Source organism: Aegilops tauschii, chromosome 7 (genome assembly GCF_002575655.3).
Source record: "Aegilops tauschii subsp. strangulata cultivar AL8/78 chromosome 7, Aet v6.0, whole genome shotgun sequence".
In the NCBI taxonomy this organism is placed as follows: Eukaryota; Viridiplantae; Streptophyta; class Magnoliopsida; order Poales; family Poaceae; genus Aegilops; species Aegilops tauschii.
The window spans coordinates 140031113-140053924 of record NC_053041.3 but is presented as its reverse complement, the minus strand read 5'-3'; the positions used below and the strand labels follow the sequence as shown (position 1 = coordinate 140053924).

At 45.2% G+C, this 22812-nt stretch overlaps 1 protein-coding gene and 1 long non-coding RNA gene across 3 annotated transcripts; one reads left to right on the top strand and one right to left on the bottom strand.

The window, feature by feature from the left end:
• Positions 1-12694: 12694 nt before the first annotated feature.
• Positions 12695-17297, bottom strand: LOC109735133 (uncharacterized). Of its 2 annotated transcripts, none has more exons than XR_012189737.1 (3): positions 16879-17297; positions 14475-14685; positions 12695-13297 (listed from the first exon to the last, which is right to left on the bottom strand). It is a non-coding gene; the product is annotated as an uncharacterized lncRNA (long non-coding RNA). The 2 variants fall into 2 exon arrangements; XR_006667368.2 differs by lacking the exon at positions 16879-17297 and adding an exon at positions 15043-15330.
• A 1139-nt stretch (positions 17298-18436) lies between these two features.
• Positions 18437-20829, top strand: LOC109735132 (E3 ubiquitin-protein ligase ATL31). Its single transcript, XM_020294338.4, has one exon. It carries the CDS (start codon positions 19170-19172, stop codon positions 20394-20396), a length of 1227 nt encoding a protein of 408 aa, XP_020149927.1. The 5' UTR covers positions 18437-19169; the 3' UTR covers positions 20397-20829.
• The last annotated feature ends 1983 nt before the right edge of the window (positions 20830-22812 follow it).

Sequence of the window (22812 nt, the reverse complement as noted above, 5' to 3'; positions counted from 1 at the left end):
ATCCAGATTTCACAAGAGAACCAAGAACATCAAGAGACGCTTCAATTCCATCCGCGATCAAGTAAAGGAGGGAGACATAGAGATTTGCGAGATACATACGGATCTGAATGTTGCAGACCCATTGACTAAGCCTCTCTCACGAGAAAAACATGATCAGCACCAAGACTCCATGGGTGTTAGAATCATTACTATGTAATCTTAGATTATTGACTCTAGTGCAAGTGGGAGACTGAAGGAAATATGCCCTAGAGACAATACTAAAGTTGTTATTTATATTTCCTTATATCATGATAAATTTTTATTATTCATGCTATAATTGTATTAACCGGAAACTTAGTACATGTGTGAATACATAGACAAACAGAGTGTCACTAGTATGCCTCTACTTGACTAGCTCGTTAATCAAAGATGGTTAAATTTTCCTAGCCATAGACATGATTTGTCATTTGATTAACGGGATCAAATCATTAGAGAATGATGTGATTGACATGACCCATCCGTTAGCTTAGCAAGATGATCGTTTAGTTTGTTGCTATTGCTTTCTTCATGACTTATACATGTTCCTATGACTATGAGATTATGCAACTCCCGAATACCTAATGACCCACAAGTATAGGGGATCTATCGTAGTCCTTTCGATAAGTAAGAGTGTCGAACCCAACGAGGAGCAGAAGGAAATGACAAGTAGTTTTCAGTAAGGTATTCTCTGCAAGCACTGAAATTATCGGTAACAGATAGTTTTGTGATAAGGTAATTTGTAACGGGTGACAAGTAACAAAAGTAAACAAGGTGGAGCAAGGTGTCCCAATTCTTTTTGTAGAAAAGGACAAGCCTGGACAAACTCTTATATAAAGGAAAACGCTCCCGAGGACACATGGGAATTATCGTCAAGCTAGTTTTCATCATGTTCATATGATTCGCGTTCGTTACTTTGTTAATTTGATATGTGGGTGGACCGGTGCTTGGGTACTGCCCTTTCTTGGACAAGCTTCGCACTTATGATTAACCCCTCTTGCAAGCATCCGCAACTACAAAATAAGTATTAAGGTAAACCTAACCATAGCATGAAACATGTGGATCCAAATCAGCCCCTTACGAAGCAACGCATAAACTAGGGTTTAAGCTTCTGTCACTCTAGCAACCCATCATCTACTTATTACTTCCCAATGCCTTCCCCTAGGCCCAAATAATGGTGAAGTGTCATGTAGTCGACGTTCACATAACACCACTAGAGGAAAGACAACATACATCTCATCAAAATATCGAACGAATACCAAATTCACATGACTACTTATAGCAAGACTTCTCCCATGTCCTCAGGAACAAATGTAACTACTCACAAATCATATTCATGTTCATAATCAGAGGGGTATTAATATGCATAAAGGATCTGAACATATGATCTTCCACCAAATAAACCAACTAGCATCAACTACAAGGAGTAATCAACACTACTAGCAACCCCCAGGTACCAATCTGAGGTTTTGAGACAAAGATCGGATAGAAGAGATGAACTAGGGTTTGAGATGAGATGGTGCTGATGAAGATGTTGATGGAGATTGACCCCCTCCCGATGAGAGGATCGATGGTGATGATTTCCCCCTCCCGGAGAGATGTTTCCCCGGCAGAACAGCTCCGCCGAAGCCCTAGATTGGTTCCGCCAAGGTTCCGCCTCAAGACGGCGGCGCTTCGTCCTGAAAGCTTCCTTCTGATTTTTTCCAGGGCGAAATACTTCATATAGAAAAAGATGGGCACCGGAGGCCTGCCAGGGGGCCCACGAGGCAGGGGGCGCGCCCTCCACCCTCGTGGACAGGGTGTGCCCCCCTCTGGTGCTTTCTTCGCCCAATATTTTTAATATATTCCAAAACTGACTTCCGTGGAGTTTCAGGACTTTTGGAGTTGTGCAGAATAAGTCTCTAATATTTGCTCCTTTTCCAGCCCAGAATTCCAGCTGCGAGCATTCTCCCTCTTCATGTAAACCTTGTAAAATAAGAGAGAAAAGGCATAAGTATTGTGACATAATGTGTAATAACAACCCATAATGCAATAAATATCGATATAAAAGCATTGATGCAAAATGGACGTATTAACTCCTCCAAGCTTAGACCTCGCTTGTCCTCAAGCGGAAACCGATAACGAAAAATATGTCCACATGTTTAGAGATAGAGGTGTCGATAAAATAAATACGGACATGACAGCATCATGATCATTCTTATAACAGCATCATATATATAGAATGTCATATGATTTCTTATGTTAAAGTAACAATCTATTCACAATGTCAAGTATGAATCAGAAACTTCATTGAAAACTAACAAACTATGATCTCGGTCATTGAAGCAATTGCAATTTATCATAACATCGGAAAGAGTCAATGTAAGAGCTTTTCAGCAAGTCCACATACTCAACTATCATTTAGTCTCTCACAATTGCTAACACTCACGCAATACTTATGGGTATGAACTTTTAATCGGACACATTTAATCGGACACAGAGAAAGACAGGGGCTTATAGTTTTGCCTCCCAACCTTTTACCTCAAGGGTAATGTCAACAATAATAGTTTATGATAACTTACATCCAATTGGATATATATATATATATATATATATATATATATATATATATATATATATATCAGGATCTTTCCAACACAATGTGCTTGCCAAAGGATAAAGTGTAAAAAGGAAAGGTGAAGATCACCACGACTCTTGCATAAGACATAAAAAATAAAGGACAGGCCCTTCGCAGAGGGGAGAAGAGGTTGTCATGTGCTTTTATGGTTGGATGCACAAAATCTTAATGCGAAATACCGTCACTTTACATTGCCACTTGTGATAGGGACCTTTATTATGCAGTCCGTCGCTTTTATTTCTTCCATTTCACAAGATCGTATAAAGCTTATTTTCTCCACACTAATAGATCATACATATTTAGAGAGCAATTTTTATTGCATGCAACAATGAAAACTTACTTGAAGGATCTTACTCAATCCATAGGTAGATATGGTGGACTCTAATGGCAAAACTGGGTTTAAGGATATTTGGAAGCACAAGTAGTATCTCTACTTGGTGCAAAGAATTTGGCTAGCATGAGGGGAAAGGCAAGCTCAACATGTTGGATGATCCATGACAATATACTTTATTTCGGATATAAGGAAACATAACCCATTACGTTGTCTTCCTTGTCCAACATCAAATTTTTAGCATGTCATATTTTAATGAGTGGTCAGAATCATAAAAGATGTCCAAGATAGTATATTTATATGTGAAAACCTCTCTTTCTTTATTACTTCCTATTAATTGCAACGATGACCAAAACTATGTTTGTCAACTCTCAACAACTTTTATTCATCATACTCTTTATTTGTGAAGTCGTTACTCTCCATAAGATCAATATGATCTCTTTATTTCTTTTTATTCTTTCTTTTATTCACTCTGGATTATAGCAAGATAACCAAGCCCTTGACTCAAAACTAATCTTTATTATATATAGCTCAAGGACTCGATTACATAGGAGGATCAAAAAGCAAAACTCAAAGCTAGATCATACTAAAAATTATTCTACTAGATCAAGATATTACCAAAAGGATCGAACTAAGGAAAACAGTAAAGATAGAAGTGTGATGCTGATACGATACCGGGGCACCTCCCCCAAGCTTGGCAGTTGCCAAGGGGAGTGCCCATACCCGATACTCAGTTCTCCTTTGGTGGTGAAGAAGATGGTGGTGATAATGACAATTTTGCCTTCAACTTTTTCATATTGTAGTTGAGGAGAGCAATTTCCTCCCTTAAATCATCGACCTCCAATTCCAGCTTCAAGATCTTGTCACATAAATCTCCTTTGCTTTTCTGCCGAAAACGAGAAGGAATAGATCGGTTATTAGTCCCGTTAGCCCTCTTAGGGAGACTAGACTTCTTGAAGTTCACGTGCATATCCCCATGTTGAGGTAGAGGGACATTCTCCTCCTCCGAACTTGAATCATCGATCCTCATCAAGTGAGCATCCTCCTCGTCATCTGTAGTTCGACCATAAGGAGATAGGTCCCCATAGGTCTTTGGGTCAGCAATGAGATGTGAGACAAAGCTCTCTCCGTCGGAGTCTTGAGATGACATCTTGCTCTAAATCTGCTGTAGAAACAGCTCGAAACAAAAACAGAGGATATTTGCGTGGTACGGTGGTCAAAACCTTCGGGAGATTATATAATGAATTTTTACCGACCAAAAGAAGTATTGTGCAAGAAAACGGAGTCCGGAGAGCACATGAGGTGCCCACGAGGCAGGGGCGCGCCCTCCACCCTCGTGGATGCCTCGTGTCCTTTCCAGACTACATCTTATTTTCCTATTTTCCTAAATATTCCAAAACGGAGCAAAATTGCCATTAGAACTGTTTTAGCGTCGGTTTACTTACCGTACCACATACCTATCCCTTTTCCGAGTCTGAAACGTTCTGGAAAGTGTCCCTTATGTACTCCTTCAGGGTTACGGTGTCAATAACATTGGTTTCAATATTTATGGGATTACCTGAGATATAATGTTTAATTCTTTGACCGTTCACCACCTTCAGATTTGTGCCTTCGAAGTTGTTGATTTTTATGGCACCGGAACGATAGACCTCCTCGATAACGTAAGGACCTTCCCATTTAGAGAGATGTTTTCCTGCAAAAAAATCTTAAATGAGAGTTGTATAGCAAAACATAATCACCTACGTTAAACTCACGCTTTTGTATCCTTTTGTCATGCCATCTTTTAACTTTTTCTTTAAATAGCTTGGCATTCTCATAGGCCTGGGTTCTCCACTCATCAAGTGAGCTAATGTCAAATAGCCTCTTTTCACCGGCAAGTTTGAAATCATAATTGAGCTCTTTAATGGCCCAATATTCCATATGTTCTAATTCGAGAGGTAAGTGACAAGCTTTTCCATAAACCATTTTATATGGAGACATACCCATAGGATTTTTATATGCAGTTCTATAGGCCCATAAATGCATCATCAAGTTTCTTGGACCAATTCTTTCTAGATCTATTAACAGTCTTTTGCAAAATTAATTTAATATCTCTATTACTCAATTCTACTTGACCACTAGACTACGGGTGGTATGGAGATGCAATTCTATAATTAACATCATACTTAGCAAGCATTTTACGAAGGCACCATGAATAAAATGTGAACCACCATCACTCATTAAATATCTAGGGACTCCAAACCTCGGAAAAATAACTTCTTTGAGCATCTTAATAGAGGTGTTATGATCAGCACTACTAGTTGGAATAGCTTCTACATACTTAGTAACGTAATCAACAGCAACTAAAATATGTGTATACCCATTAGAGGAAGGAAACGGTCCCATATAATCGAAGCCCCAAACATCAAATGTTTCAATAACAAGTGAATAGTTCATAGGAATTTCTTGACGTCTACTAATATTACCAATTCTTTGACATTCATCACAAGACAAGACAAACTTACGGGCATCTTTGAAAAGAGTAGGCCAATAAAAACCGGATTGCAATACCTTATGTGCAGTTCTATCTCCAGCGTGGTGTCCTCCATAAGCCTCGGAGTGACACATGCGTAGGATCTGTTCCTGTTCATGCTCAGGTACACAACGTCTAATAACACCATCTACTCCTTCTTTATAAAGGTGTGGGTCATCCCAGAATTAATGTGTTAAATCATAGAAAAACTTTTTCTTTTGCTGGTATGTGAAACTAGGTGGTATAAATTTAGCAACAATGTAATTGGCATAATCAGCATACCATGGAGTAGTATGAGAAGAATTTATGACAACTAATTGTTCATCAGGAAAGCTATCATCAATAGGTAGTGGGTCATCAAGAACATTCTCTAACCTAGATAAGTTGTCTGCAATGGGGTTCTCAGCTCCCTTTCTATCAATAATATGCACATCAAATTCTTGTAGTAGGAGAACCCATCTAATAAGTCTAGGTTTAGCATCTTTCTTTGAAGGGCGGTTAGAACAAAGCAAGGGATGACACTTTCAATGCGCGAAATCCGTTTCGAGTTAGAGTGCGAAACTTCTTGCTCCATAAGATATTTAATAGCAGCATGATCAGTGTGAACAGTTACTTTAGAATCAACAATACAAGGTCTGAACTTATCACAAGCAAATACAACTGCTAAATATTCTTATTCAGTAGTAGCATAATTTCTCTAGGCACTGTCTAGAGTTTTACTAGCATATTGGATAACATTTAATTTCTTATCAACTCTTTGTCCTAGAACAGCACCTACAGCATAATCACTGGCATCACACATAATTTCAAAGGGTAAATTCCAATCAGGTGGCTGAACAATAGGTGCAGAAATCAAGGCTTTCTTAAGTATTTCAAATGCTTCTACACAGTCATCATCAAAGACAAAAGGAACATCTTTTTGTAAGAGATTAGTCAGAGGCCTAGAAATTTCTGAGAAGTCTTTAATGAACCTCCTATAAAAACCGGCATGACCAAGGAAACTTCTTATACCTTTAATGTCCTTAGGACACGACATCTTTTCAGTAGCACCAACTTTAGCATTATCAACTTCAATACCTTTTCCAGAAATTTTATGCCCCAAGACAATACCTTCATTAACCATAAAGTGGCACTTCTCCCAATTCAAGACAAGGTTAGTTTCTTCACATCTCTACAAAACTCGATCAAGGTTGCTTAAGCAATCATCAAAAGAAGTTCCATAAACGGAAAAATCATCCATGAAAACCTCAACAATCTTTTCACAAAAGTCAGAGAATATAGCAGTCATACATCTTTGAAAGGTAGCAGGTGCATTGCATAAACCAAAAGGCATACGTCTATAAGCAAAGGTACCGAAAGGGCAAGTAAAAGTTGTCTTTTCTTGATCCTCTTTTGGCACAGGAATTTGCGAGAAACCAGAATAACCGTCTAGAAAGCAAAAATGTGTATGTTTGGATAATCTTTCTAGCATTTGATCAATAAAAGGTAAAGGGTAATGATCCTTTTTAGTAGCTTTATTTAATTTGTGGAAATCAATTACCATTCTATAACCTATAACAATTCTTTGTGGGATCAATTCATCTTTATCATTAGGAACAACAGTAATACCTCCCTTCTTAGGGACACAATGGACAAGACTTGCCCACTGACTATCAGCAACAGGATAAATTATACCTGCCTCCAGAAGCTTTAGTATTTCTTTTCTTACCACTTCTTTTATCTTAGGATTTAACCTTCGTTGGTGATCAACAACCGGTTTAGCGTCCTTCTCCAATTTTATTTTATGCTGGCATATAATGGGACTAATGCCCTTAAGATCATCAAGAGTATATCCAATAGCAGCACGGTGCTTCTTCAGAGTTTTCAATAATTTCTCTTCTTCCTGCTCTGAAAGGTTAGCACTAATAATAACAGGATATATCTTTTTCTCATCAAGATAAGCATATTTAAGAGTATCAGGTAATGGTTTAAGCTCAAACACAGGATCACCCTTTGGTGGAGGAGGATCCCCTAGAATTTCAACAGGCAAGTTGTGTTTCAAAATAGGTCCCTGTTTAAAGAATACTTCATCTATTTCCCTTCTTTCATTCATAAACATATCATTTTCACGGTCTAGCAAATATTGTTCTAAAGGATCATTAGGAGGCACTACAATAGAAGCAAGACCAATAATTTCATCTTTACTAGGCAATTCTTTATCATGGGGTTGTCTACAAAATTTAGCAAAATTAAAATCATGAGACATATCCCCTAAACCAACAGTAACAATGTATTTTTCGCAGTCTATCTTAGCATTAACAGTATTCAAGAAGGGTCTACCAAATATAATGGGACAAGAGTCATCTTGTGGGGAACCAAGGACAAGAAAATAAGTAGGATATTTAACTTTCCCACACAAGACTTCAGCATCTCTAACAATCCCAACTAGTGAAATAGTATCTCTATTGGCAAGCTTAATTGTAACATCAATATCTTCTATCTCAACAGGTGCAATATCATGCATGATTTCTTCGTATAAGGAATGAGGTATTGCGCTCGCACTAGCACCCATATTACATAAGCCATGATAACAATGATCTCCTATTTTAACAGAAATAAAAGGCATGCCTACAACAGGTCTATGTTTATTTTTAGTATCGGGTCTAGCAATTCTAGCAGCTTCATTGCAGAAGTAAATAACATGCCCATCGATATTATTGACCAAGAGATCTTTAACCATAGCAATACTAGGTTCAAATTTAATTTACTCAGGGGGTGTAGGTGTTCTAGTATTACTATTACGAACCACTGTTGAAGCTTTAGCATGATCCTTTATTCTAGCAGGGAAAGGTGGTTTCTCAATATAAGCGGTAGGAACAATAGGATCAACATTATAAGTGATAGTCTTTTCTTCAACTTTAATAGGTTCAACTAACTTTACTTCAATGGGAGGATGATATTTAAACCGCTTCTCCTTAGGGAGATCAACATGAGTAGCAAATGATTCACAGAAAGAAGCTACTATCTCGGAGTCAAATCCATATTTAGTGCTAAATTCACAAAAAAACATTGGTATCCATAAAAGATTTAACACAATCAAACTTAGGTGTTATACCTGACTCCTTACCTTCGTCGAGTTCCCAATCTTCAGAGTTGCGTTTAATTCTTTCCAATAAATCCCATCTGAATTCAATAGTCTTCATCATAAAAGAACCAGTACAAGAAGTATTGAGCATGGAGCGATTGTTGAGAGAAAGCCGAGCATAAAAATTTTGAATAATAATTTCTCTTGAGAGCTCATGATTGGGGCATGAATATAACATTGACTTAAGCCTCCCCCAAGCTTGAGCGATACTTTATCCTTAGCGAGGCCAAAAATTATATATATAATTACGATCACGATGAATCAGATGCATAGGATAAAACTTTTGACGAAATTCCAATTTCAATCGGTTGTAGTTCCATGATCCAATATCATCACATAGCCTAAACCATGTCAATGCCTTTCCCTTCAAAGATAAAGGGAAGACCTTCTTCTTGATAACATCCTCAGGCATACCTGCAAGCTTAAATAATCCACAAACTTCATCCACATAGATTAGGTGCAAATCGGGATGTAATGTTTCATCTCCTGTAAAAGGATTAGCTAGCAGTTTCTCTATCATACCCGAAGGAATTTCAAAGTAAACATTTTCAGTAGGTTCAGTAGGTTGAGGAGCAACTCTTTGCTCTACTGGTCGGGGTGAAGATACCCCGAACAAGCCCCTCAAATGATTACTTTCCATAGTAACAAGTGACAGTAAATTTCAGCACACTATATAAATTTTTCCTTACCAAAGGCGCTTCACTCCCTGGCAACGGCGCCAGAAAAGAGTCTTGATGACCCACAAGTATAGGGGATCTATCGTAGTCCTTTCGATAAGTAAGAGTGTCGAACCCAACGAGGAGCAGAAGGAAATGACAAGTAGTTTTCAGTAAAGTATTCTCTGCAAGCACTGAAATTATCGGTAACAGATAGTTTTGTGATAAGGTAATTTGTAACGGGTGACAAGTAAATAAAGTAAACAAGGTGCAACAAGGTGGCCCAATCCTTTTTGTAGCAAAGGACAAGCCTGGACAAACTCTTATATAAAGGAAAACGCTCCAGAGGACACATGGGAATTATCGTCAAGCTAGTTTTCATCATGTTCATATGATTCGCGTTTGTTACTTTGATAATTTGATATGTGGGTGGACCGGTGCTTGGGTACTGCCCTTTCTTGGACAAGCATCCCACTTATGATTAACCCCTCTTGCAAGCATCCGCAACTACAAAATAAGTATTAAGGTAAACCGAACCATAACATGAAACATGTGGATCCAAATCAGCCCCTTACGAAGCAACGCATAAACTAGGGATTAAGCTTCTGTCACTCTAGCAACCCATCATCTACTTATTATTTCCCAATGCCTTCCCCTAGGCCCAAATAATGGTGAAGTGTCATGTAGTCGACGTTCACATAACACCACTAAAGGAAAGACAACATACATCTCATCAAAATATCGAACGAATACCAAATTCACATGACTACTTATAGCAAGACTTCTCCCATGTCCTCTGGAACAAAGGTAACTACTCACAAATCATATTCATGTTCATAATCAGAGGGGTATTAATATGCATAAAGGATCTGAACATATGATCTTCCACCAAATAAACCAACTAGCATCAACTACAAGGAGTAATCAACACTAGTAGCAACCCCCAAGTACCAATATGAGGTTTTGAGACAAAGATCGCATACAAGAGATGAACTAGGGTTTGAGATGAGATGGTGCTGATGAAGATGTTGATGGAGATTGACCCCCTCCCGATGAGAGGATCGATGGTGATGACGATGGTGATGATTTCCCCCTCCCGGAGGGATGTTTCCCCGGCAGAACAGCTCCGCCGGAGCCCTAGATTGGTTCCGCCTCGAGACGGCGGCGCTTCGTCCCGAAAGCTTCCTTCTGATTTTTTTCCAGGGCGAAAGACTTCATATAGCAAAAGATGGGCACCAGAGGCCTGCCAGGGGGCCCATGAGGCAGGGGGCGCACCCTCCACCCTCATGGACAGGGTGTGGCCCCCCTCTGGTGCTTTCTTGCCCAATATTTTTAATATATTCCGAAACTGACTTCCGTGGAGTTTCTGGACTTTTGGAGTTGTGCAGAATAGGTCTCTAATATTTGCTCCTTTTCCAGCCCAGAATTCCAGCTGCCAGCATTCTCCCTCTTCATGTAATCCTTGTAAAATAAGAGAGAGAAGGCATAAGTATTGTGACATAATGTGTAATAACAACCCATAATGCAATAAATATCGATATAAAAGCATGATGCAAAAATGGACGTATCAATACCGGAGGAACACTTAGTGTGCTATCAAACGTCACAACATAACTGGGTGATTATAAAACGCTCTACAGGTGTCTCCGATGGTGTTTGTTGAGTTGGCATAGATCGAGATTAGGATTTGTCGCTCCGATTGTCGGAGAGGTATCTCTGAGCCCTCTCGATAATGCACATCACTATAAGCCTTGCAAGCAATGTGACTAATGAGTTAGTTGCGGGATGATGCATTACGGAACGAGAAAAGAGACTTGGCGGTAACGAGATTGAACTAGGTATTGAGATACCGACGATCGAATCTTGGGCAAGTAACATACCGATGACAAAGGGAACAACGTATGTTGTTATGCGGTTTGACCGATAAAGATCTTCGTAGAATATGTGGGAGCCAATATGAGCATCCAGGTTCCGCTATTGGTTATTGACCGGAGATGAGTCTCGGTCATGTCTACATAGTTCTCGAACCCGTAGGGTCCGCACGCTTAACGTTCGATGACGATTGGTATTATGAGTTTATGTGTTTTGATGTACCGAAGGTTGTTCGGAGTCCCAGATATGATCATGGACATGACGAGGAGTCTCGAAATGGTCGAGACATAAAGGTCGATATATTGGAAGGCTATGTTTGGACACCGGAAAGATTTCGGATGAGTTCGGGCATTTTTCGGTGTACCGGGGGGTTACCGGAACCCCCCGGGGGCTTAATTGGCCTACATGGGCTTTGGTGGAAGAGAGAGGAGAAGGCCAAGAGGAGGTGCGCGCCCCCCCCTCCCAAGCCCAATCCGAATTGGGAAGGGGGTCGCCCCCCCCCCCCTTTCCTTCCTCCCCTCTTCCCCTTTCTTCCCCCTCCGATTAGGACTAGGAAAGGGGGGAACCTACTCCTAGTAGGAGTAGGATTCCCCCCTTGGGGGCGCACCATGAGGCCGGCCGGCCCCCTCCTCCCCTCCTTTATATACGGGGAGGGGGGCACCCCATAGACACACAAGTTATTGTTTTAGCCGTGTGCGGTGCCCCCCTCCACATATTTCCACCTCGGTCATATCGTTGTACTGCTTAGGCGAAGCCCTGCGTCGGTAACTTCATCATCACCGTCATCACGCCATCGTGCTGACGAAACTCTCCCTCGGCCTCAGCTGGATCAAGAGTTCGAGGGACGTCACCGAGCTGAAGTGTGCAGATCGCAGAGGTGCCGTGCGTTCGGTACTTGATCGGTTGGATCGCAAAGACGTTCGACTACATCAACCGCGTTACTTAACGCTTCCACTTTCGGTCTACGAGGGTACGTGGACACACTCTCCCCGCTCATTGCTATGCATCTCCTAGATAGATCTTACGTGATCGTAGGAATTTTTTTGAAATACTGCATTCCTCAACAGAACGTGTATCCCCTTTGCACACAATCACAAATTCACAATAGAGTGAAACCACAGCAGTCAACACCACGTTAACGAACAACACAAATTCACTCTAGATCAACAATCCCAATAATTCAAAGCCAAGGAATGGAAGAACTGAAACGACGTGATTTTGATGACACCAGTGTCATGCTACTTCTAATCCTGTGCGCCCTCTTCTCTATTGTCGCCGGCATCTACGCTATTTGACAGCCCAGCGGCCACCGGCCATAGAAAGAAACAGTGCCGGCTAGCAATAATTCTTGTGTTTCTTTCTGTAGATACGACCTAAAGAAGCCACTCTGTATCACTTTCGTGTAGGCAGTGAGGACCGACGCAGCAAGACCGTACGTGATCGAAGCATCAGTACAAGGATAATTTTGGAGGTGTAGGCCCACAATGACACATAACAGCCTCTTATTGGCCCTGCACCGTAATTCCTGCAGGGAACCCTGCATGTGAGCTGAACCCCACAAACCCGCTTTTCAAAAGAGCACAACAATATCTAAGGGCTTTTAATTTCCCACTATTTGTGTATATGTACAGGAACCCTGAAAAAATTCGACTTCAATTTTTGGAAAACTTGCTTGTTGAGTAAAGTTCAGAGAAAGTGTTACAACTAAATCCTTTAGCTATTTCAGCAATATCCACTACTGGAGCACCAGAGAGATGGGGCTTGTTGCTTCCTGATCTGCTGCCTAGAGCAGAACCAACCATAATTTGGTTGGTAATGACTCACCATGGAATCGCGAATTGATTCTGAGAGTGAAAAGTAGAAGTACACAAAGCAACCGACGAAGGCTCGCAGCTGTCTCCTCCTCGAAGCGCCACCACCACCCCTCGCACTGGAGCGCAGCCCACCGTTGACGCTGAACCAGATTTTGAGCTTGGTCACCGGCCGACCGCCACAGTCACCCCAGAACCGCTGGTTGAAGTGGAAGATCTCCGTCGTGATGTTCCCATGTCTATGTCCATCGCGAACTACGTCAAGCGGAGCCAACAGGTACATGTACCATAGCGGCGACAGCTAGCTCCACGCCGACGAAGAACAACACACCGAGCAGCGTCAAGCTTAGTACCGTAAACTACAATATCATGATGTGAAATGTTAAAACCGCTTCAGATTTTCAAAATATGTATACAACTACGTGTGTTAATGTTCACCATCAATAGATGAAGGAAAGAATCGAAATTGTAAAACCAAAACAGGAAAACTTCCCCCGGATGCTGAAAAAATATAAGTTCCTTCATATGTACACCAAGGCTCACATTTCATCCGAGAATAGTTTCCATCGATGCTCATATGCGCTCACGGATAATAGAAACCAAAAAGAGCTTAAGGGTGTCGATTCAACGATACAGACCAAAAAGGCACACCAAACAGTACAGTACTCCATCCTTATATATACTGGCCAAAAAGCAACTTCAAACAATTTACACTACTTCAGCACCCCATGTTGATTGTGAATGCATACCAAACAGTACAAATTCTACTCTAATATGCATTGAACAAGAAAGGAATTTCCAACCATGTACTACTGCGCATAATTATTTGTTATATTTACAACATTTTTTGTTTGCTCATTACAAAATAAGGAAAATCCTACCTAATGTGTTGGTATGGTAGGAAAATTTTCAAGAGCCGAGATTTGCAACGCTACACGACTAAAAGGATTAACCTTACAATTGTGATCCTAGATTGCAAATAAGCATACTTGACAGAAACTATGAAAAACTACATCCTAGTTCTAAATTTGTAGCTGTGCTTTCTTGATATCTTAGGGTCTGCAACTAAAATCAACTGTGCCTATTAATCAACCATGACAAAGTTTATGATCTTAAACAACAGTATCAATCATGGTCAATCTAAATCATGAACATTGTAAAATCTGGCAGTACTCTTGTATCACAATGGCATATGCAAGCATTGAAAAAGATAGAACTTTGAGCATCACAGTACCCAAACGAACTGCAACACCAAAGCAAGATAAATGTAGAACTGTCCTGGTGGGTGTACCCAAATGTGTTCTCTTCTCCATCAATAGAAGTAAGAGACCAGCAAAGCATTTCAGAGCAATAGTTGCTATAAGAAAAGTAAAAAATGTCCAAGCATAAAAATTTGTCTACTACATCACAGTAACACGAGAATATTGATCAAGACTTCTACAATAACATTTTTCAAAGAGACAAATAACGTCCAACAACTACTCAGGATAACAAAAAGAATAATAATTTTCCATGACAATGAACACGGCTATGTACCTTCTTTATTTGCCCTTTCCATTTTTAGAGGAAAATGCTGACAATACTTCAGGATTTTTATCACCACCTTTCTGAGGCCAAAGAATCTGGACATCCACTATCTTCTAGTGCACCTTCAGAAGTAAGTAGACTAATATAATACCCTTCTCTGCGGGCTCCAACACCAGCAACATCTTGTTTCCAACCATGAAAAAATACTCCCCAATAACACCTAGAACAAAAATAAAAGAACCCAATAACAATACATATCTTGTTTGCTGAAGACAATCTCACCATACAAAATCTGAGGTGTTTTATTAAAACTCAGCCAGATTCCTTTCCCCAAAATAATAGTATTTCATATGAAAAGACACATAACTAACAATATACAATGATTTGCATTTGCTAACTACTATAATGAGTTGTTTGCAGCACTGTGCCATCTCCTACAGAGTGCAATCCAGTATGTTCAGAACGCAAAAGCAAAGAGATAAAAACTACCAATGCATATGTTTGAAAAATGAGTTCCTAATAAGATGAGATCATCGTTGGACTTCCAATCAAAGCAATTCATAGGATCAACACTTACAAAGTTTTCAGTAAACGTTCGCATTGTCTTTGATTGATTACAAAAAGATTTCTGCCTACTGCACAAAGCCCATGCTTGTAATCTGACGGGAACTATCAAAAACAAGTGAACAGATCAGGAAAACATCTACTGATCTCCATCCATTACGCCATGTAAGTTGGTTCCCTTGGAATTCGAAAGAAGTCCACTTTAACCCCCTAGGATTTCACAAACCGGCCTGTTTACCCCCTAAGGTCTAAAACCGGGTATTTAACCCCCTGTACTTTCCTAAACCAAATGAATCACCCCCTAGCACCGATCAGAGTGGTTTTTCAGGCGGTTTGGGTGAAGTGGAAAGGTTGTGGGTGCGAGGTTGTCGTCTCGTCGATACAGTTCCTCCGCCCAGCTTTCTCCCGTCGCATGTTGCTCAGGTCATCGCACCCAAACTACTTGCGTCATTCAGGCACTGGTAGGCAGCAGCACCAGCCAGCAGCCGGCCACGAGGAAGCTCAGCCTGTGGTTCACGAATTGCCTTTCATCGGCCTCCGCCTCCGGTAAAAAATTATGGTGTGTAATGGGATGGCAAATTGGCAAGGCTCCCGGCTCCTTGTGAAGCACCAGCTCCTCGTTAGGCATCGTGCTCCAGAAAGCAAGCACACTGACTGTCGTTTGGCTCGCATGCAATCTCGGCTTGCAGTTTCTCGTGCGCTGCCGTACCGTAGTCGCCTCGGCAGCCTATTGCCGGCGAGCGTCCGCTTCGTTCTCCGGGACAACACTGCACCGTCGCCTACTGAGCTGGCACCCGTGCCGCCTGCGGCTGCCGCCGGCAGCTGTCGACATCCATTATTGGTTATTAGAGCTAAACACGATTAGGTTGTGTGAATTGTGATCATGTCCGTCTCAGACTTGGTGGCACGTACTTGTGTAGTTGTCTTGTGTGTATGTGTGTGTTTGTCGAGGAGGGAATCGATCCAGCAGCTATATACTTGTGTATTGTCTTCGGCTGAGCTTGCGTTCACGCGCGATCTGGACAACATCCACAAATACGCTGCTCCTCGCTGCTTCCCGCACCCATGTCCTGCTTGTCACCATCGTAGACGACCACGACCGCCCCACCACCGTCCGCCTCAGAGAGCTTGAGTACAAGAGCCACTGGTCGATGGTAGTACATGGATGATCTCTTGCCAGTACTTGCGTCAGCTGGCGGGTTGTACGGTGGGTGCACCCCAGCGCGCAGCCGCGACTGCGCAGCACGGATGCGACGGTGTAGACGTCCAGAAGGATCCCTCGAACCCCGGGGGCATGCGCCGGGCCAGAGCGGCAGGTTCGACAATGTCGTCCGCCTGATGGAGAGGATGCCTTCCGAGTGTGCATGGAAACCTGGAGACGTGGAGGTGGAGGGTGGCGTCGAGATGCACACAATTACAAGAATGGGACTCGGTGAGCACCGCGAGTGGCACAACGCCGCTCGTGCCCGGAGGAGGATGTGGACAAGGCCGGGTGCAGATCAGAAACGAGCTGCACCTTGCTACGTCAACAAAACCGCCTACGAAACCACTCTGATCCGTGCTAGGGGGTGATTCGCCTGGTTTAGGAATGAACGGGGGGTTAGATACCCGGTTTTAAAACTTAGGGGGTAAACTGGCTGGTTTGTGAAGTCCTAGGGGGTTATGTGGACTTCTTTCTTGGAATTCAGGTAGTACATAGACAGCCAAATCAATTGAATAGAGAAACCAATCTGCACTGTACTGATAGCTAAGCGAGACCTGCAGGAGCAGAGGACCATGGTTTGATCAAGGAATTGGGAATCGGTTTAAAAAAGGAAAGGGGGAGAGGCTTGGGTGGAAGGGATCTCACCAAGATGTAGCCATGGAGGGGGGCGACTGGAGGAAGCAGTTGGGGTGCTTGCGCGACTCGATGGGCTCCGGCATTCACGGTCGTGGCTCCGAGCCACCGCCGCTGTTGTCGCGCTCGTGGCTCCGGCGAAGCCCTGCCCGAAACCCTAGCCATGGTGGTGGGGTTGCGAGCGGGCGGTAGAGGATGGGAGCGGAGAATATGGCCGGAGGGGAGGGAGGCGCGGACGGTGGGGAGCTCGGGGGCGTGCTGCACGGCGCCGGAGGTCGCTGGAAGCGGCCGGCGTGCGTGGTGGTGGCGGCGGCGATGACTTAGTGGGCGAGAGGGAGAGGAGGCGAGCCCGTGCTCCTCCTGTGGTCGTGTTTTTTTCCTTTACACAAACGAGTCGTGCGTGCGAGTGGTTCTCGCTCTCGCACGAGGGCAGGGGGCCTCGTGCGACCGATTCGCTGGTTTAATTTCGTAGATTTTTTTCGCTGGTTTAATTTCGTAGGTTTTTTCCGCCCTTTCTGCGACGGGAGGTTTGCCCTTGGTTCGACCGACGTGGAGGGGTCGCTGGGAGTTTTTTTGTCGACCTCTCTACCTGCAAGGTGGGAGGGAGGACGAAAATAAACCAGAAAAGATGGGACGAAAATTAACCGTGGGACGGAGACTATCAACTGAGACATTAGGAGTAGAGATGTCATTAGGAGTAGAGATGTATGTAGGATATATGCAAGATTTAATTATAATGTATTACTTAGAAAGTCTATAATATGTTAATGCATCTGTAGCAGATCCCCTGAAATTTATATTTAGAACGAATTTTTCACGTTTGGAGAATTAACACCTAGCTAGTAGACCCCTCAAATTTATAATCACTCAAAATTATAGCCTTGGATCCCTAAAAAATCACCCGCTAGCCTATCTTTGCTCTAAAAGGGGCAACTCTTAGCAAATATAGGCAGCCCGGGCCGTCTCGGCCCCGAATGTTGTGCCACCGTAGCAGAGCTTCAACCCGGCGAGGCCCAAAGCCAGAAATGAAGTTACATGAGCTTGGAGAAGCTGCATGAGCCCGCCGGTCAAAACGGATGGTGTTTTAGTTTTCACTCGGTCCTCTCTCGTCAAAATACATATTAAACCCTACATATATATTTTAGCGGGGTATTAAACCCTACATTTTTGGATTGAGAGGTTTGGAAACACGACTTGCCTCTTTTTTTGAAAAAAAAAGTGAAACACCCACTCACTTTTTTAAAATGAAAGTAAAACTTTTACCTCGTCGATTAATTAAGAAGAAGAGGATTGCCAGTTAATTTATAAAAAACCGGACGGCATCCACTCACTTTTCAGCTGTGTTAAGTTCCACTCCAATTCAACAGGGTACAAAATGTACTACCATGAAGTTCAGGACTGCTGGCATCTGCCTTGGTCCCTGGCAAGTTGTCGTCAGAGATGGTGGCACACCCAGCACACATTTTTTTTCCCTACCGTATTCACGGGGACAGGTGTGGAACGAGACAACAGTCGTGATTCGAGCTCAACGGTACCATACCGTGCGTCCGGGTCCAAGTGTGGATTTTTCTTTATTTTCGGGGGAAAGGGACTGAGCTGGTCCAAGTGTGGAGTTTTGACTTTGAGTATTTTTTCTGTTTCTGATGAAGAACAAAAAGCATTTTCGTCGGAGGCGGCCGGGCGAGCGGTGAACTGAGCTGCGGACTGGCCCGTATGGCACACGGCCAGACCAGGTCCCATTGGCAAGCTAGTCTGCTGGTCTCGCTGCGGTCTCGGCACGCTGCCGGGGCTGCAAATGGTTGCCGCCCTTGCTTTGTATTGTGAATCGACCTAGATTGATCTGAATCTGATAGTCGCACGTCGAGACTGGAACCTGGTGTGTTCGCTAGGAGCCACAGCCACGTCGCTTGCTTGCCAGTTTTGCATCACCGACCGTGCGTACTACGTACGTTCTCCAGCCTCCAGGAGTCAAGTAAGCACCCCTTGTCGGTCTATCTGGTGCCGTGCGTGTGTGTTCTGTCCAGCGCCACAGACGCAAACTCCAAAGTCCAACCCATGCACCGGCACGCACGACGACACCTGGATGGTCGCGGGGCGTGGCAAGAAACCACCGCCCCGGCGCCCCAAACCCAACAAATCCCTACGCCGGCACGCCCCCACCAGACGCCGCCACAACCAGACGCGTTCCGGTCGCAAAGTATACTAAACTAGCCACGCACGCCTCGCTACATCGCCTTGCTTCCCTCGCCAGTTCGTTTTTATACGCCAGCGCGCGCGCGCCCGCGGCACCGAGAAACGCGCCGATGCCGACGCCGACGCCGAAGTCTCGCCGCCATGCGCTGCTGCTGGCCGCGCTCGTCCTCGCGGCTGGCGCGGTCGCTCAGGCGGACGACGACCCGTGGGACAGGAAGAGCGACGGCGACGGCAGGAGAGGGGTCGTGTACGGCGCGAGGAAGCCGCCCAGCTTCAGCGCGCCCATGGTGGTGCTCCTCGTCGCGCTCATCGCCACCTTCTTCTTCATCGGCTTCTTCTCCATCTACATCCGCCAGTGCGGCCGCGGCAACTCCCCCACCATCCCGGCCGCCGCGTTCCTCGTGCTGTCGCGGCAGCAGGAGCAGCAGCAGGCCCGGCCGCGCGGGCTCGACCCGGAGGTGGTCGCCTCGTTCCCCGCCATGACCTACGCCGAGGCGAGGGCGCTCCGGGACAAGGACGGCGACGACACGGCCGTGCTCGAGTGCGCCGTCTGCCTCAGCGAGTTCGAGGACGGGGACCAGCTCCGGCTCCTCCCCAAGTGCAGCCACGCGTTCCACCCGGACTGCATCGGGGAGTGGCTCGCCGGCCACGTCACCTGCCCCGTCTGCCGCTGCAGCCTCGCCCCCGAGGAGCCGGCCCCGGCCGCGGCTGAAGAGAACAGCGCCGGTGCGGAGGAGCAGCGGGCGCCGGAGGTGGCCATCGACATGGACCCCGAGGGAGACGGCGCGGCGCATGAGGAGAGGATGAGGGAGGCGGCAGAGCTGGAGCGGATCGGCAGCCTGCGGCGCGCGGTGCGGTCGCGGTCGGGGCGGCCGTTCTCGCGCGCGCACTCGACGGGCCACTCCCTCTCGGCCCGGTTCGACGGCGACCTGGAGCGGTTCACGCTGCGCCTCCCGGAGCACGTGCGCAGGGACATGGTGGCCGCGGGCGAGGAGAGCCTGCGCCGCACGGTGGCGCGGGACGCCGGCGCGCGGAGCGCGCGGATCGGCCGGTCCGACCGGTGGCCGTCGTTCATCGCCAGGACGTTCTCCTCCAGGGTGCCGTTCTGGGCGGCCTCGAGGAGGGCGCCGGACGCGGAGCCGGTGGGAGCGCCCGCCCCTACGACCCCGACGGCGCCGCCGCTGCCAAGAACCGTCCGTGAGAAGGCGCCGGACGGGTCCGTCGTGGGCTCGGCCACCACCAAGGGGAGCGTGCGCTTCGACTGCCTCGGCGGCAGGGTCGACGGCGACAGCGAGGAGGAGCCGGAGGAGGAGAAGGCGATCGTCCGGCGAGTCTGAAAGAGCGCGGCGGGATTCGATCGCTGGTCGTCTCGGCGCGCCGTCCACTCTCGGATGGTCGCATCGGAGCGCCACCAAACGTCAACGCGCGGCACATACCGCATTAATTAGCGGGTCGATCAGGAATCAATGCGCGACGAGGATTGAAAATGAGGTGCCGCGGACTCGTCACTGTCGACGTAGTACGTAGAGTGCCCGCCATGGCGCCATGTGATCTTCGAGGAAGAAGCGGCTCATGCGCATGCGCGCGCACGGAGCACGCAGCGTCGAAGAATATGGATTTGTTTCTGTTGAAATCTGTTGCCGACTTTGCTTTCGTTCTCCTGTAGATTGCTTTTTTTTTTGTGAGATTGGTGGCGTACATACCGTTGAAAGATTCAGTTTTTCATTGCCGTTGAATGAATAAACAGGGGCCGGGGTCAGTCGGTGTGTATACGTTGGTGTTCAGAGATCCCGGTGTGGTGGGTTTTCAGATTAGATCAGACTAGTTTATGTGCACACCTGATGCGTTCTTTCCTCCATTGGGGGCTTCTGTTCTCGAGTCATTTTAATAATTTTACCAAGGCAGAATGCATGACCGTGCGCTTCCATGTTTTCTGCCGCTGTCTCAGTTCACAAGCCATCCTCACCGTTTTCTGAAGAACCTGGAATCCTAGACGCGATCCTTTTCTCTCCTTTTTCTTGCCTTTTTCCATGGTTCCTGTTCCAGTTTGTCACGACCGGTTTTTCAATAAAATAATTATTGAGAGACCAATCCCTTTTACGGACCAGCGAAGAAGAATTCCTTCTTACTGGTAGACAATAATCTTGGTCACAGAAAAAAAATACCAGGAGTACTAAATATAACACCAGGTTGAGCAGAGACTGTCCAATAATTTATTACAGGCACGCCGATAAAACAATAAGGCGGATAGGGTGGCAAACTTCTAACTCACGATAATAACGGTGGTGCAAATATCATCGCGAAGCGAGTGATATGATTCCAGAAGACTACAACTCATCGAGCGTCGGAGTGAGGCTCGAGGAGACTTATTGCGGGTGGCGGAAGCGTATACAATACAAGTGACCAATATCCGGGATCGCGCGGGACTGACTGGGACTCCTCTAGGCGTCGGACGCGCTATCTAACTCTCCATCCAAGAGATCACCTTCGTCAACATCTGGCCAAAACAACAAGCCAGGTGAGTACTATGAAAGTACTCGCAAGACAGTTCGGACATAAGGTATAACAAATGTAAACATGAAGCACATGAATAAGTTAACCAGTGCGATTAGACATAAATAAATACTGGGTGCCAAGCGAGGGTCTGAATGACGCCTCGAGCGGAAACTGCAGAATAGTAATACTGGTGCCAAACGAGTGTCTGAAAGACTCCTCAAGCGGAAAATGCGAAATAATAATGCGGGTGCCAAACGAGTGTCTGAAAGACTCCTCGAGCGGAAAATGCGGAATAATAATGCGGGTGCCAAACGAGTGTCTGAAAGACTCCTCGAGCGGAAAATGCGGAATAATAATGCGGGTGCCAAACGAGTGTCTGAAAGACTCCTCGAGAGGTAAATGCAGAATAATAATGCCACAGTCGGGCGTCGGGGCCACACCGCATAAAGGGCTTATAACAGAAAGTAAAGACAGTGCATGCCGCAATCGGACGTCTGAGCGACATCACATAAAGGGCTTATATCGAAAGTGAGAAACGAGTACACGCCACAGTCGGACGTCTGCGCGACGTCACCTAAAGGGCTTATATCACATCTCATTATTACAACAGTTCGGAGACATAAATTATCACAGGCATGAGACACAAAATAAAGTTAGTCCATCCACTGGAATAACAATAAATCTGAAATTTTACCACTAGAGCTTGTTCACCGGGGACAAGTTTTTCACACGGATAGATATGGATATAATGTTTACACTACTGATCATGGATACGATGATTTGGAAAGAATTGACTCTGCAGAGTTTGTACTTAACCACAGCCAACGGATTTCAGTAGTCAAAGGGACTAGTTCTGTCTGCGGTGTTTTGGAGGAAACACGTCTAACCAGTACACACCCAATTCAACCATCCGAAGCCAGGGATCACCCTCGGCGACGTTCAAGAAAAACCTTGAGACGGGGAGGCTACAACCTCGCGTAGCATGGGATCAAATTTATATACGCGCGCTCAAGGGGGTGCCCCCCCTCTCGGTCCCAACCGGAGACACTCATGCCCCCTGACCGAATGACTGGCTTTAATCCTGGGCCAAGGTACCATCATCCCGGCCTCTCTGTTTGGTGTGCACACGGAAAGAGGTTACCAACTTACTAAACCGCATCCTGGCAATGAGACATGTGGTAGCACGGAAAGGGGAAGGGACGGTAACACGGCTCCAACCATGTTAACGTCGGAAAAGTCGGATGACGCAAGGCTGGC